The sequence below is a fragment of the Pteropus medius genome, unplaced genomic scaffold, assembly GCF_902729225.1.
Source record: "Pteropus medius unplaced genomic scaffold, Ma_sr-lr_union100, whole genome shotgun sequence".
Taxonomy (NCBI): Eukaryota; Metazoa; Chordata; class Mammalia; order Chiroptera; family Pteropodidae; genus Pteropus; species Pteropus medius.
This window is the reverse complement of record NW_024348304.1, coordinates 7,660,962-7,677,707: the sequence shown is the minus strand read 5'-3', so window position 1 is coordinate 7,677,707 and position 16,746 is coordinate 7,660,962. Positions and strand designations below refer to the sequence as shown.

Below are 16,746 nucleotides of genomic sequence, written 5' to 3'. Positions count from 1 at the left end.
TACTATAACCACAATCATTACTATAATTACTAGGAGAATATAGTTTGGAAGCAGATATTTATCAACAGAATTTAATCATGAAAATTCAAAACTTATATGTCAAAATTTCCTCCCTACCTATTCTTTCAAAATGTTTGTATTTTTTTCCATTTTCTTTCAATATTTAGTCTTATATATGTTTTTCCAACTATAAATTTCTCTACATTGTCAAGTTGTAGCTCAGATTTTCACCAGAAACCTGAATTAGCTTGTACAAACAATGGTGTAAATTTGCTTTATTTATAAAGCCAAAAGCTAATTTGCCAGTGTCTAAATTCTTGTTGGAGTTGGAAAAGAGAAATTTGTATTTATGATAAGTCAAGAATTCTCTTGTTGATACTGTGGTAGTTGTGCAATGGCTTAATACATTTCATGATATAATTTATCTTCTAGTTTGAATATAGTGATAATTCAAATCACTTTATTTTCTAATGTACAGCCAAATTTTGACTAGATATCATGTGTCAATCTCATAATAATAAGACATAAACACATTTAGAAGCTAAGTTCCCTTATAATTGAAAGAAAAATTAACAAGTGCAATTTGATGATTTTCAGATAAACTACAATAAGTAACATTAACAGAATCATTTCTTAGGGTTTTCTTCTTTAATATATTTTTAAGAAGGCACTATTATTAAAGACTAGATTCATAAACGATCCTAGTATTATGCACATTGTAAGTATTTAATAAGTAGGAAAAAAAAAACTTCTTACAACTTAATAGATCCCCTTAGATGTACCTCCAATTATATTAAAATGTTAAGAATATACAACTAAAATTTTTGGATCAGTATTCTAAATCAGAAAAAAAAAACCAACTAACTTTTAATTTAACTGTACAATAAGAAACAAAATTGAAAATATATTTCTTTTAAAGTCCACTTCGACTATTTTTTTGGCTATTGAAGCCATGATTAATCAGCATTCCCACTCGTGATGATTTGTGCATGCCTTTGCCACATCTCCTTGGATTTCTGCCATATCTAACCAATACATCAATAGTGCACTGAAAAAAAACGGAAAGCACCTTGACAAGGCTACAGAAAGAAAGTGCCACGGAGCTGTGGACAAGCCGAAGAATTTCACACATGGAGCCAGGTGCAGTGGAAAACTGAAAAAGCTTATGTGATTCTCTGTGCAGCTGCCTCCGTATTTAGAGCCCTTCTATGAACAAGATTGGTGACTGCAAATGGCTTAGAAAGGGGAAAAGCAAGGGCGGAGAGGACAAAAAAGAAAACTATTCATAGAAGAATAAATGGAAGGATATCGAAATAAATGCGTATGAAGTAATGTTAACATAGAAAAAGAAAGTGGAGATAAAGAAAAAGTTAGGAAATTTAAACAGGTGAGGTACTAAGCTAAACAGTATATAAAATGCAGTATGGAATGAGGTACGAACTAAAGGAGAGAATGCAGAATCTATCTTGCCAGAGTTATTTTTCCTTGATCATCTAACCTTTTCCACTTAAAATCCAGCTAAGGGAGATTTGCTTATTAGGATGAAATGTTTCATATCCTAACCTTGAAAATAGACGTGCTATGAATATTTCCCAAATATCACAAAATTAGAAGGTCATTAATACCTGGCTTTTCAAGGAAATAAAAGACATGTATTTATTTACCTGAAATGGGCTTAACTTTTAGAAAATATTCTAGCTACTTGGTGTGAGGTTTATAGTATACATCAGCATGGACTGGAAAAAATCATTAAGTAAAGACATTTTAATTCTCTGCATTTAGAATTTTATACTTTAAAAAAGAAAACATTCAAAATCATTCTTCCAACAAAATTAGACACATTAAATGTGATTGCAGTTCAGCACACAAAGGTGCATTACTTCTTAATCCAAGTGTGTTATTACAACCCCCAAACAGCTATGCTTGTCCCCAGTATGTAGTGGCTGCCCTGTAAGTGCTAATGAAATACATAGACTGTTAATTCTGTAATGCTTTCACATGTTGAAAAATTAAAGCTAGAAAAACATTTTGCCATTTTGATCAAGAAAAATGAAAACAGCCTTACTTTTTAAAAATGTCTTCCAGAACACCATTTAGCATTTTAATTTTCCTTTTAATGCTTTGACGTCTCAAATAATTTGAAAGAGACATTACCAAAATGGCAACACTGAGAGCCTGTGAAATAAAATAGCTACTGGGAAGGCACATTGATAAGAATATATTCCCATCCATCTTCCGAATTTAGCTCTTTTTGCAGATGTTTATTCATTTCTCTTTCTTCGGTTAGGTTATTATGGCTCATTATGTCTGAGGGACTAAACTAATTGAAATGTTCATTGAGATTGGAGTGCTACAGAAAAAAACAAAGTGGGGGAGTGGGAAAGGAATAAAACGTATCCCAGGAAGCATGCTGCAGCTACTCTTTACCATTAAAGATTTTGCTTTAAAAGTTTTCAAAGGCTGACTGTTCAATCAGAAGCTCCGGGAAAAGAACGGGAATGCACAATTCTAAATGTACAGCTTCTTAAAGATAACAATAAATCATATGCCATATATAGGCCAAAAATGAAAGGGACTTTGTACTCAAATATAAACTTCTGGCAAGATCTGGTTTGTTGTCAGGTTCCCAGACACTAAATAGATGCTCTGTTCACTTAGCGTGAAGGCCCGCAAGGGGCAGGGACCTCCGGGGGTTCTTGGCAGTTCTCAAGTCTCATTAGGTGTGCATATTAATGACTTGCAGCAATATAAAGAGACCCTTGAGCAGCCTTTCCCCCCTCCTGCTGCCTGTGTTTCCCAAGGCAGCCTCAGACACAGCACACAGTAGCCCAGGGATGGGCTCGCAGTGACCACTGCTGCCAGGCGACCACGAGGCGTGTCCTGCCCTTTGACACACTGTTGCAGCACCATCCAGAGGTCCGCCAGTGTGTTGAGGAATGGGTGCTCTCGAGGACCCGTGTTACCTTGAAAACCGGGAGCCTGTCACTCTACTCTTATGTCATTAACCAAAACAAAGCTCGAATCTCAAGCGAAAGGGGTTGAACCCAGAGACAGTCCAATGATGGGCAGTTTTAGGAGTTACAGAAGTTGACTTGCTTTCCATTTCCTTATGTGCCAGATAAACACAGAACTCAATCAGAAAAAAAAAGTAAAAAAAATCCACAAGCACCCTTTACAGGGGAAGTGCAAATGAGCGAAAAGAATACCCAAAGTTTATGAGATTATTTTCATTATTTTAAGGTCCATATATTATTTCTTTTAAGTGTTTCCTTTACATATTAGTAATTAGAGTTATTGGGATCCTATAAAATGTGAAGGTTAAAGTTATGTAGAAAAAAAGTAAAGTAAACAACATAAAGTAAAATAAAATAAAAAGTATGTATCACATTGCAACCTCATCAGTGACTACCATTAGGCCCACATATAAATATACGCAGAATCTAACTTTTTGGCCGGTCATGGACTCTATTGAAAATATGACGAAACCGAGGACACTTCAGAAAATACACATTATGAAATGTTTGCTAACATTCTGAAGCCTAAGAATCCAGGGTTGGAAATCCCGCTTTCAACCTCCTTATGACTTTCAATCACCATTCCTTCTCTCATTCAGTACTTGGTGGCATATGAAATGCACTGTTCTGGAAAGCAAGAAATTTGGATTCTAGTGCCCAGTCATCCACTTATCCTCCTGTGACCTTGTACCGATCAATTTCATTCATCTTCAGTTACCTTATCCATAAACCGGTCTAATAATATCTTAATTGACTGAAGACTGGGGACTGGCCCATGTGAGAGATCTATGGCTTTTTGCATGCAATATAATCCCATTAAAGAACATTACATAAGGAAGAAATATTTCATATTCTAACATATTCCACAATGAAGTTCTAATTTTAAATCTCCAAAAAGAAACACTGAAATTTCAAAATACTCTTTGAGTATACAGTTTTCAACATAGGTTGACACCGTCTTTCCTTAGAGGTACCAACGTCAAACTTACAAAAAATTACCTAGGGCATCATCTTTTCTAAATTTATGTAAAAAAAAAAAACCAACAACTATCAAAGTCAGCATTTAGATCGCCCTTTGATCACACTTACCAGCTGACTGGCCACGGTTGGTGGCATCGTGATCACTATCTCCCTGTTCACTGTCTCCATGACCACTGTCCTTAGAGCTTACTATGTCGGCTTCCTGGAATGCAGAACTAGAAGTACAAAAATGTGAATATTAGAATAAAAAAAAAGATAAAATAACACAGAAAACATTCTTCTGCCACCACATGGTCACTGATGGCGCTGCAGATGCATAGGCCTCTCAATTGGCTTTATTTCTGCATAAAGCTCATTTTCATAAACTTAGGCCTAACTCTTTCAAACCGAGTATTAGTAGTCAGTTTGAGCCTTTAAGGCATGAAAATTTAGGCATTATTCTATGATTGGAGCTAAGTATCTGTTTACATAATTTTTATACAGCAGTTGTATATATACCCCTGGAACAGTTAGGAAGACTTATCAGAAGCAGTGTAAAAATGTAAACTGACAAAATATTCAAATATGTTAAGTAGTATATAAATGAAATATACGCATTTTTTCAAATGTATTATCTAGGAAACCAAACATTAGTATTTATGTTCTACCTTAATTGGAAATACTTTATGTGATTTGTATTTTAATATTGAATAATATACCTAATTCCTCCTACTTTGAGTAGGTGGTAAATTGTCCATTCACCAAGCTAGGAAAGAAAAAGGATTCCGTACCTGTTAACTCGGCGAGGTCTGTCAACTAGATAGCTGAGCTCTGCTCTCTGGTGTTTGGTCTAGAAAAAAAATAAATAAATCAAGAGCATTTGAATGCTAAGGGTTTGACTAATAGACTGCTTTTGAGGTTAGGGACTTATTCTAGCTGAAGTAATTGTGTACATTTTTATGAATTTCCATGCTGTCCTAAGACCTCGGCCTGATTGCTGGATGAGGGAAGGGACATATGCAGACGCTTCATTCTAGATTTTCAGTAAAGTTTAAAAATGCAGAAATAAAAGGCCAATTTTAGATGTGTGGATGTTTTTAAGGCGAGAATGCAAATGACCTCATTGCTGGGGCTTGTAAAATTATTGTCTCTAACAGAGTCAACCTAGTTATACTCTGTAGTCTCTCTTTCGATGGCCTCAAAAAGTGTTTAGGTGCACATTGGTTGACACAAGAAAAACAGCACGCTCAATAAGCAAAAAGTTTGGATGTTTTACGGAATTATTTTGTTGTTTATTTTCAAAATGTGCTTAAGATACAAATGAGCTGTACAAATATTCATGAAAGTCAATTAGTAATATCTAAGACTCAAATGGATAAAATAACCTGCCAAGAAAGAGTTCATAATCCTCCCTCCCGCCAAAACCTTCCCCCCTCCAAAGGCCCTCTGCATCCTCCTCCCTCCCTCCCTCCTCCACCACCCACACACCTCTTCCGGTCCAAACTTTCTTTTACAGAGATCAACTCTATTCTCCCTCTCCCTCCCTCCTTGCAACCTTGCCACTTCTCCATCTTTCAAGAAGAAATCAGAATTGACAAGCCAAATTCTTTGATGAAGAATGCCAACAGCAGTGATTTATCAAAAACAGTGGCAAGAAGGTGATTATTAGCTAAAAGATATATTTTAAACAACAATCGTTTAAGCCTTCCGTTTAGTTTATTTAAGCTTACAGGGGTTTGTGCCAAAACAACTTCATTCAAATTCACACTGTGTGGGCCTTCGGCTTCAAGAGCGTCTGCAAATGCTGTCCAGAGCAGAACTGAAGGCTTTTCTGCAACCCGAGTTCAGAGGACAAGGATCTGATAACTCATTCTCTACAACATGCATTCGAGTTTAGACAACTGTGCAAAGTTCAACAATCTATAGCTTACTTTTACACGTGACTGAAAGCATCGATAAACAGGGCAAAACAATGAACTTTATTAACGCCTGGGACAAATGCAAAGAGAAAAAGAGCTTTCCCAGGGCCAGCAAGTCCCTCCGCCACATCTCCCTCTCCCCACCGCCCGCTCGCCCCTTTACTCTCAGATTTCTGAGAAGGGAAAGGACTGAGAGGGGGTTAGAATTGTAAAGGGAAAATGCCAGAGGGAAGAAAGAAGGTCTGAGGTGGCGAAGCACCAAGGGGAGGAAATGAAAAATAAACGTGGAGGAGTGAAGCGCAGGAAATTAGGGACAACAGGAAGTTTAGGTTACACACGGAGGGGTGGGAGAGGGTGACGCCCCATTCTGACCCTCACAAAGATACAAATAAGCTAATATTCTAAAAATAAATACACAGTGCACCAGAGATACAAGGGCCGGGCTAGAGGAGGCTCTCGGATGGAGGAGATGAGAGATGGTGGTCCTTTCGCTTCAGCCTTACCTCGTTGGACAAAATGCTTCCGTTGGAGATGATGTCGGGCTGCTGGTCTGTGTAGCCGGTGACGATGGCCCCGCAGGGGTTGTGCTCAGTGTCCGTACTCCGAGAAGGGCTGCAGGGCTTAAGGAACATCAGGTCGGTCTTGGCGGACTCCGGGGTCAGGCAGACCTGGTAGCAGTAATTCTGGTTGTGGTGGTGGGAGCTGAAGCTCCCGGACTCCTCCACCGGCACCTGGGCGGGGTTGCTGGGCACGTTGGAGCTCTGCACCAGCATGATGTCCGACTTGCTGAGTTTCTTCTTGCGCGCCCGGGCTTGGCGGCCGCAGCAGGTCGAGCCCCCACCGCCACAACAGCAGCAGCAGAGGCAGCAGTCGCTGGCCAGACACGTGTAGATGTTGAGCTTCTTCTCTTTTTGGCAACGCACGGCCAGGACGATCATGGCCAGCAGGAAGATGAAGGACACCGAACCCAGAGCGATGATGAGGATGAGGGTGAGGTCCAGCGAAGTCTCCCCGCCGCCGGAGCGACTGGGGCGCTGATGCTCCCCTGAACCCCCACCCCCGCCCCCGCCCCCGCCCTGGGGCTCGACAGCGCCATCCACCAGCTGCACCACCAGGGTGGCGGTGGAGGACAAGGGTGGCTGCCCGTGATCGCGCACCTCGATCACCAGCTCGTAAGGCCGCTGGGGGTCGCGCTTGGCCGGCACCCGGCGCGCTGTGCGGAGCTCCCCGGTGCGCCAGTCCATGCGGAACAGGTTCATTTCGTTGCCCCGCACGATGCTGTAGGTGAGCCGGGCGTTCTCGCCGTCGTCCGCGTCCACCGCGGCCACACGAGTCAGCAGGTAACCCGGCTCCGCCGAGCGGGGCAGCACCTCTCGCGCCGGGGTCCCGTTGCGCCCTGGCAGAGGCGCCACGATGGCAGGGGCGTTGTCGTTCTGATCCACGATGAGGATGTTGACTGTGGCGTTGCCAGCCAGCGCCTGCGGGCTGCCGGCGTCCCGGGCTTCCACTTGAAAGCTGAAGTCCTTGAGCTGCTCGTAGTCGAAGGAGCGCAGGGCGTACAGGTAGCCGTTCTCGGAGTTGATGGACACGTAAGTGAAGACGCTCATGCCCTGGATCTGGCACTCGAGGATCGAGTAGGCTAGCTGGGCGTTGGCGCCCTCATCGCGGTCCGTGGCGCTCACGGCGTAGATGTAGGCGCCGGGCACGTTGTTCTCGGTCACATACACGTCGTAGACCGGCTGGCTGAATCGCGGCGCGTTGTCGTTCACATCTGACACTTGCACCTGAATCGATTTACTGGTGGAGAGCGCCGGCTCGCCCCGGTCCCGAGCCACCACGGTCAGAGTGTAGGAGTCCCCCGCCTCGCGGTCCAGGGGGGCCTCGGTCACGATGGTATAGTAGTTCTTGAAAGAAGACTTGAGGCGGAAGGGCACATCCCCTAGCAGCTCGCACTGCACCTGCCCGTTCTCTTCCGAGTCGCGGTCGGTCACGCTGAACAGGGCCACCACGGTGCCGGGCGCCGCGCCCTCGCTCACCGCCTCCTTCACGGTGCTGAAGCTGATCTCGGGCGCGTTGTCGTTAGCATCCAGCACTCGCACGAGCACCTTGCAGTGTGCGGGCACGGCGTTGGGGCCCAGGTCCTTGGCTTGTACGTACACTTGGTACACCGGGCTCTCTTCGTAGTCCAGCTCGCCGCTCACCTCCAGCCGGCCGCTGCGCGGGGACAGTCCGAAGAGCTCCCGCGCGCGGGGCGAAATGTGGCTGCTGAAGGAGTACACGACCTCGCCATTCTGGCCCTCATCTGGGTCTGTGGCGTTGAGCTGGATCACGAGCGTGCCCGGCGGCGAGTTCTCTGGTAGGGACACAGTGTAGACGGGTTGGTCAAAGGCGGGCACATTGTCGTTGGAGTCCAGCACTCGGATGGTGAGGAGGGCCGTGCCGGTGCGCTGCTGCTGGGGAGGCAGGCCCCCTACCCCGCCGCCGCCTCCTCCTTCACCTCCTCCTCCCCCTCCTCCCCCGTCCACCGCGGTCAGCACGTAGCGGTGCACCGCTTGCTGCTCTCGGTCCAGCGGCTTCTCCAGCACCAGCTCCGCGAATCGGTTGCCATCCCCCTGGGTCTGCACGTCTAGGGAGAAGTAGCTGTTGGGGGTGATCTCGTAGTCGCGCAAGGAGTTGGTGCCCACGTCTGGGTCGAACGCGCTCTCCAAGGGGAAGCGGGTGCCCGGCGTGGCGCTCTCAGAGATCTCCACCGTCAGGTCCGGCTCCGGGAAGGAGGGCGGGTTGTCATTGATGTCCAGCACCTCGATCTCCACCCGGAACAGCTCCAAGGGGTTCTCCAGGAAGACCTCCAGGTGCAGGACGCAGGAGGGGCTCTGCTTGCAGATTTGCTCGCGGTCGATCTTCTCGTTCACGTACAGCACCCCGGTCTCCAGGTTGAGGTCCAGATATGGGGTCCGCGAGTTGGGCACCGTTTGAAACCTGCGAGCCGAAAGTTTTGTAATGTCCAAGCCCAGATCTTCAGCGATATTCCCCACGAAAGTGCCATGTTCCTGCTCCTCCTGCACCGTGTAGTGAAGCTGGGAAAAGACTCCTTCCACCATCCAGAGCAAGGCAAAGAATAATAGCACAATCATCTCCAAAGGGAAAGGAAGCAGCTTCTCGCAGCCAGTCAGCCACCCAATCACCTCCCCCACCACCACGAAAAAAATAAAAAAATAAAAACACAAATAAAAGTGCGCCGTGTGTGTGTTGGGGGGGGGGCGGGGGGCTCCTGTGGCTTTCTGTCCTTAAAAATCTTATTCCTTTTGCTTCATTTTAGGGCTTTCCCCAATTCAGCCTCATTTTTCAATCTTAGCGCAGGAAGGGTGACAGGCGTCCCCTTTCCTCATCTGTAATCTTCTCACTGACCAATTAATAAAATAATAACAAAATAGTCAGCGTCCTTTATTCCGACAGTCTTGGCGCAACGCGGCGCTGGCAAATCCCAAGGAGGAAATTTCGATATTTCAAGACTGTCCTCGGTTTGTCTTCTTGCTGATGGGAGGCGAAGGAGGAGGGAAAGAAGGAGGAGGAAGGTGAGGAGGAAGAGGAGCAGGAAGAAGAGACGCTGCCGGCACCGCTGAACATGCCTCTCAGTGTCAACGGCGGGCAAACGCGAAAGGGCTTAAAAACAGCGAGAGAATGTTGTGCCGAAAAAGCATAGAACGGCTCTGCAGCATAAAACTTTCATTCTCTTCATCTTTCCGGATGGATGTTCTCCTTGGCATTTTTTCCCCCCTCTTTTCGCTCTATTTGTATTTTTTGGCTTTCATCGTCTTGTCTCTCTCTGTCCTCATCGCCACCGTCATTTGACTTTCTGTAAGTGTGATGGGCAGTTTCTTGCTGTTTCCTTCTCAAGCCTCTTTCCCTCTAACCTGTCTCTCTTCCTTCCCGTCCTTCCCTCCTCCAGCCTTAGCCTCAGAGCCTCTGATCTCGGCTGGCAGTTTCTGAGCTCCGAGCGCAACGCTTCTCTGTTTTTGCGCAGCGCCCTCATTCTGCCAACCAATCGCTGAGGAGCACCACCCACCGAGGCACCGCTAATTGGCCGAGCTGGCTGTCAAGTAGGCGCGTCACTGGCAGCCAGGCGGGGCGGGATAGAACTCGCGCCCCGGTGGTGGCTGTGAGTGTGAGTGTGACACACAGAGAGAGAACAGCCCGGCAGGTCCCGAGGCGCTAGCTGGGGACTCTGCCACGGAAAGTTCCCAGTCCCCAGCCGCAGGTAATGGAAAGGGAATAGAGAGGTTCCCCTGTTTGCATCAGCAAACGCGAAACCACAATAGCAACAACAGCAGCGGTATCCTCTCTCCGGAGCGGGGTTTCCAATGACGCTAACATTCTTTTTCCTTTAAGGTATTTCCTTGCCACTGATCGTGGAAATAAATCACCTAGAACGGGGGAAAAAATAAGTTGCAGAGGGGCTGTTCATCGGCGCGGGCTACCTAATTAAGCGGCTCTGGCGAAGACTGGCAGGGCATTTTAAAAAGGGACACGTTACGGCCTGTGCCAAATTAAGCGCGAGGGTCCGCGGGGGCCGTTGTGAACAGGTGCGCAGCAGTGGGTGTGGGGCGGAGGTGGGGTTCACGTCAAAGGGGTGAGGGCTGGCCGCCCCTACAGACGTGCAGACTCTTTAGACTGGCCTCTTCCCAGCCTAACTGTAGACCCACAGTATTCATACCAAAGAGAATAATAATTCGCTTGGAGACCTAGTTTGAGCTGCGAGCGCTTTGAGCTGCGACTGGGGAGCTTGTTTTCATCTGAGCTCTGCTGTGAGCCCGCCAGCCTGACGCTGGCCTCGCTGGCGTGGCGCGCGGGGCACCGCCGGGCGCTGCCAGGCGCCGCCGATGTCCCTGCGCATCGCCCAGCCGTGGGCTCCTCCGTGGCGGCTAGCGCCGGCTGTTGCCGGTTTCCCCCCGGCGCCCCCCAGACTCCGCCGACAATTGGAAATTCCTTCCCCCCACCGCCCCTCGCCCCCGTGCTACACCAGGGCACCGATTCTCGCCCAGCTTGGGGCACGCTCACTAGATGAGGACAGCCTGGCTGCCGCGACCTCTGGTGGGTGGGGGCGGGAAGCGGGCGGGGGGCGTGCACACGCGCGGCTCGAGTGTGTGCCGCTGCGGGTATCGGCGAACGCGCTGGCACACTCAGGGCGCTCTCGTCCCTCCTCCCTGGCCCGCGCACAGCTCTGTGTACGTCCCAACGGACCCCCACCCCCGCCCCCACCCCGGGTTTCGAAAGACGCGCTTGACGCGTTCTGAGTGCACACTCTCCAAGCGCATCCAGGCACCCAGTTCCTGGGAAGTTAAAATCTACCGTGAACTCCTTAATGCTAGAGAGAGATCTGCATGCCAATTCTCCAAGAAAAGATTTAAAAAATAGTTTTATATTAATTAAGGGGCGGTAGAGGGTGGTCGATTTCACTAAAGCAGCCCCTGTTCCAGTCTCCTTAAGCCACTAGATAGGAAGGTTCCTTATGGCTTCCTGGTAATGAATGACCGCAGAGTAACACCGCCACGACCTGCGGGAAAAGGAGAGTCGTTTCTCCAACCCCGAGGTGCGCTGCCACTCCCTCCTGGCAGGAATTAAGGAGGGCGAGTGCCCATGGGCGTGACTGCGGACCGAGGCGTGCCCCTGCCAGTCCCGCCAGTGCGTGCCTTCTGCCCTCCCCCCACCCCCACCGCCCCCTTAGTTCTTTCATGGTGATGGGTCCTGCCTGTGAGCGATTTGAAGGAAAGGATGCCAGCAAAAATGGCTAATCCTTTTTCCAGCTGCAGTAAATTGATGACTGGCCAAAGCCAAGCGAAAACCGCTGCAGTTAAAATGGTTTTAGCGTCACGTCTGCGACTGAGAATGGAACGGCACTTTATAAAAGGACCTGTGGATCAATGAAAAGGAGATTATAGTGTATCTGAATATTAATACGGCACTGCATCTGTACTTTCTACCTCCCCCCCTTCTTTTTTCTTTAGATCTGCACGATCGAAATGACATGTTTGAGGTCTTCAAGCTGACCCGTCAGAATCCTGGAACGTTATTTTTTAATGACGGTAATTTTCTAATGTTTTCATTTGTACGTATGGAAACACTTGTGTGTATGCGCGTGTGTGCGTGCGTGTTTGCGTGTGAGAGCCATGCGGCTGAATGACAATGCAGATCCAGATATTGGAGGTTTGTGCTCTCAAAATGCAGATGAAGTTTGAGCTGATTTGGGGCGTCCGCTGAGAGCCGGAGACCTTCCAGAGGTGGAGATGAGAGCGTGGAGAGATGGTCAGATTTGCCTGTAAATAATCACTACAGCCACTGTAACACTTGAGCTGCCTTTTTTTTTTTTTTTTGTAGCGGTTCTGTTTGAACGGGAACTTCTCTCCGCAAACGTGGGTTACAGGCGCCCCCTAGCGGCGAAAGCAGCATAGGGCAAGCCAGAAAATTTTGCTTGCAGCTCTCGGTCGGCAGGGCTCGCCTGTTGGGGGCTCTGCAGGATTTCTCGGGTCGCAGAGGCCTGTGTCCGCGCCGGCGACGCTGACCCGGGTCCTCTAGAGGTCTCGCCTCTCCGACCTGTAGTCTCTGAGGCGCCCCGGGACCGGCGGGGTGCCAGCGGGGTCTTCTGCCGGGGAGGATGGCCTCGAGCCCGGCAGTCCGCCTCCCTCCAGGTAGCTCCAGCCAAGGACAATTGCTGTAGCGTTTTGTTGGGGACCAAAATTCAGATATTGACATTGATAGCCTTCTTTGCCTTCTACATCTGGAACCATTAAACAGCCCACCTCCTTACAAAACAAAACAAAACAACCCTTTACGATTACCTTTTTAAAAGTGCCTCTTATGTGTAACTGGTTTATTTTCTCCCTTGTTGTGTCAATCAAGCCGATTTTCCCCCCTTCTCCTTTTCTTTCGCACCCTCTCTTTGGTGGACCCCCGATTTTCCAGAAGACAAATATGTAAATAACAACCTCGGTGGCAAAGGCTACCGACCTCTTTGAAATGCAGAATATCGTGCAGTACTGAATCGCTGGGGCACCCCCATCTCTGGAACCGGAAGGCGGGAGCCATCCCTAGCGAACGAAACCCTCCGCGCTGCCCTGCCCTGCCCTCTCCAGGAGAGCCAACCGACTGGCCCCAAACAAATTGCATCCTAAAACAGAAGAGGAAAGTACTTGTAATTTGGAGAGAGATTCTCAAAATCAATTTTCATAAAAGTTCTGATTGGTGTAAGAGGGATAATGCGCATTCGTCTGTTTCATTGGGCTCTAGGTGCAGCAGAAAGAGTGGGGCGCTAAGGGCCCAGGAATGCGTTTTCCATACCTGCTTCCAAAATTCCAAACTAGGTAATGGGGTTGCTTTCTTCCCTGCCCTTTTCTCGAAAGGGCGGGAGGGAAACAAGTTTGTTAACCAGCGTTTGGATAAATGAGTGTTTGCAGTGATTTAACTTGACTTGAAAGCAATTTGTTTCTAAATCCTCTTATTATTGCAGTGTGCCCAGAGCTTTGAGATTTTTTTTTTTTATAAGAAATGGAAGACAAAAAATTAAAACTGTCAATAAGGAGTCTTTCAAAGGCCAGGCTCATCCAGGATCGAGCTAGATGGTTTCTGGCACTTGTCATTGCCAGCAAGGAGAGTGCAGAGAGCAGACGCAAAGGACCTGGACAGCACTGCATCTCTTAAGGGCGGCCAGGAGGTGGTAGGTTTATTTGTAGAAGTGTAACCTAAGAGGTGTGAAGGCAGAGAGGAGGGACCAATGCCACAGACTCCGTGTTAGCTTTTGTTCATCCACAGTAAGGAGTGAATGTTGACTAGAGTTTCATGGAAAAAATATATATAGCCTATGCTATTACAATCATTCAGGTAACTCTTTAGTTGCTGTGTTCTAATGCTTTGAACACAACGGAGAACTAATCCATGTTTTCGGGCACTGAAAATACTAGAGATTCCATTAAGCATTATTTGATATGCCAAGTAGAAGTGTTCTTCCTTTTGTTTAACCTAGTTAATATTGGTGTGGCTTCACATTTCAGTGTCTTTTCAGTGATCAGACGGGGCCAGAGTTTTGTTAAACTCTAAACAGTGAATTAAAAGCACCGATGAGCTGCAGCAGCCCTCTAATGCAAAATGACAAATTGCACTTAAGCAATACATGAACAAGAAAGTGATTTATGGATTTTTACAATGGTCTGAGCAAATGAAAGCAACATGAATTATACATCCTAATGCTCATGGTATCATTTTCTAATAGTACTGTTTCACTTCAGATGCTATACTCTCATTCTTTCTATAGAGATATTGATCAATAAGAGGTCCAGGAATATTTTTAAATTAGGCCAAATATATATATATTTTTTTAAATTAGGCCAAATATATATTTTTTCCTGAATATGGGTTGGCGGTGGTGATGAACATCAAACATCCTAACATTCTTGTCAGCTCCTTCACATATTGTGTCTTTTGGTGATAAATAAATAGACCTTTGGAAATTTATATTTTGTTCTACACCTTTCTTCAGAATGCAAGTAAATAGATCTGATTAAGAATGATAATCTTCATTACATCATGACCTTTTTCTGAAAAATCAAAACACATTACCTCATCTTACCTTTTTCTTTCATTACTTTGAATCTTGAACCATCTGATTTCTCCAAAATGTCTCTTATCCTCGTCAGATTTGTTTTATCCTTTTATTTCTTTCTTTCTTTTTTTTTTTTCTTCAAAACATTGTTCAGTTTCTTAGTGTGTTAAAGACACAGCCGAGTTAGTAAAAAGGTCATACGCTGTAGTGGACATAAGAGATCTTATGGCTGTCTTAAATTACAGAAGATAAGTCAATCAGATAAAATTTTATGTGGTACTTATATTTTGAATCTGAAAAATTAACGAAATATCTAATTAACTCTGTATTATGATGAGTGACTATTCCTATCACTTTTATTTAACCATTTGTGGCTTGTATAAGTATTTTGGAGTACGCGTAGAATTTTAAGTAAAGACAGGGTCTTTGCTGTATTAATACTCAATCATAGGACTCTTCTGATTACCCAGAGGCTCTAGAGTCACATTAGTAGGCTCAATCTTAATTATCCAGTTTTATTAAAAATAAAAAAGAAAAGAAAAAAAATATTGAATCCCAGCTTCTGCTTTTGACAGCATTAATAATCACTCTTACTGAAAGATTACTGAGTTCGATGTGATGAGGATTGTAAATAAGAACTACAAGACATCACATTTGAAAAGCCAGTTGTTTTGCTAACAGGGTTGATGTGTGGGTTTTACTGATGAGGCCCAGAGGTAGAAACGAAGCTTTAAACATTACGGTGGATATAGAACAATTTCAAAAATTAATTGTAAGCCGGGATTAAGTTTATATTAGTAAGAGGAAAAGGATCTAGAACTGTCTTCTTCTTCCCCATTGGGTTTACGTCTTATTTGATGGTGATGTAGTCGGCTTAATACTAGTGTTTTTTTTCTGGCAAGTATAAATTGTTAAGGGGAAGCCCCTTGACTTTATAAATGCAAAATGAGATCATCCAAATTGTGATTACAGTTACAAATTATACCATTATTTTCTGAAGAGTTTAAAAACGTTATTGGAAACAGACACTATGGAAAGAATATCAAACATAGCTTGGAAATTATATTAGCAATTAGAATTACAATACTAAACAGAACTTAAATAGATACTTCAATAAAAAAAAAGTCTTTCTCTAAATTAGTATAACTGCCTGGTTCGTATAATTCTTTGTATTAGAAACTTGATTTCCATGATGTCTTATTTAAATGTTCCTGACAATGTTATACTGTAAAATGTTTTATTTTATTGAAATTGCCTGTTTTTTTTTTTGTTTTTTTTGTTTTTGGTGAAAGTGACTGATGGTTGTAACCAACTAGTGTGTGCCAAGAGTTTTTACATAAGTTGTAATATTTCCTTCCATGTCTATAGATATTATCCTGCCATCATTATATATAAGGATATTAAGATTGTTCAGAATTTAAGTAACTCACTAAATTATTACAAGATTTAAATTTAAGCCTTATGATACTCATGTCAAGGTTCATTTCTCTGGTCTATCTGAGTTGCATTTACTTAGGAGCTAAAGCAAGCAAAAAAAAAAAATAAAAGTAATTTAGAGGTGGTGTTCATCCAATTTATGTACTGACCGGAGTTCTGGTTTTATCCTAGTTAAAATGGCTAGTACACATCCTAAAGGAAGACACTTCTGCTTCATCTTTTCATGAGAAACACCATGTTGATCAGTGGTGTCAGAAAGTGTTGCCTTGTTCACTTAGTTCATCAGAGGTTAAAAGCTGGGGGAGCGGAAAGAAGAAGTATACCCATTTTAGGCAAGGCAAATGTAGTGTTCATTTTGCATATATTTCTGAAATGGCATTTAAAAAGGAAAGTGTTTAATTAAGCTAAGTTTTAACTATCGCCTTATACTAATTTCTTCGATGTTGCTCAGAAAAGATTGTGATAATTTGAAATTTCTGAAAATTAAACTGTTAAATTTATTTGACATTCTTGTGCCAGGAACAAATGGAAAGAAACAACTTAAAATAATTTTAAATATGCAAAGGAATAATCAAAGGAAGAATATTACGAAGTTAGTAAAATATGTATGGTTGTTTGGTAATAAGCTCTATCAGAAGAATAGAATATTTCCTTTAGAAGTACAGTATACTAAGTAATTCAGCGTATGTGTAACATGGGCCTTGTAGGGTAGGTTCTATATCTTACTCATTTCTGAAAGTCCCCAATGTGGAGAGAATGATAAATTGTGAAGAACATAAACTTGAGAATTAAACAAATTAGGCCCAAATCTCTGCTTCTCCAA

General features: G+C 44.7%; 1 protein-coding gene and 1 long non-coding RNA gene across 3 annotated transcripts in view; one reads left to right on the top strand and one right to left on the bottom strand.

Moving 5' to 3' along the window:
* Positions 1 to 9,870, bottom strand: part of PCDH10 (protocadherin 10) — a 41,031-nt gene extending 31,161 nt beyond the window's left edge. For both annotated transcript variants that reach the window (XM_039879652.1, XM_039879651.1), the window contains exons 1-3: positions 6,397 to 9,870; positions 4,766 to 4,824; positions 4,104 to 4,210 (exon numbers count right to left, since the gene is read on the bottom strand). In XM_039879652.1, the coding sequence (XP_039735586.1) occupies positions 4,104 to 4,210; positions 4,766 to 4,824; positions 6,397 to 9,027 (2,797 nt within the window). In that variant the 5' untranslated portion in view covers positions 9,028 to 9,870. The remainder of the gene's footprint in view (positions 1 to 4,103; positions 4,211 to 4,765; positions 4,825 to 6,396) is intronic.
* A 208-nt stretch (positions 9,871 to 10,078) lies between these two features.
* LOC120616262 (uncharacterized) lies at positions 10,079 to 12,973 on the top strand. Its single transcript, XR_005656557.1, has 3 exons — positions 10,079 to 10,151; positions 11,899 to 11,976; positions 12,269 to 12,973. It is a non-coding gene; the product is annotated as an uncharacterized LOC120616262 (long non-coding RNA).
* The last annotated feature ends 3,773 nt before the right edge of the window (positions 12,974 to 16,746 follow it).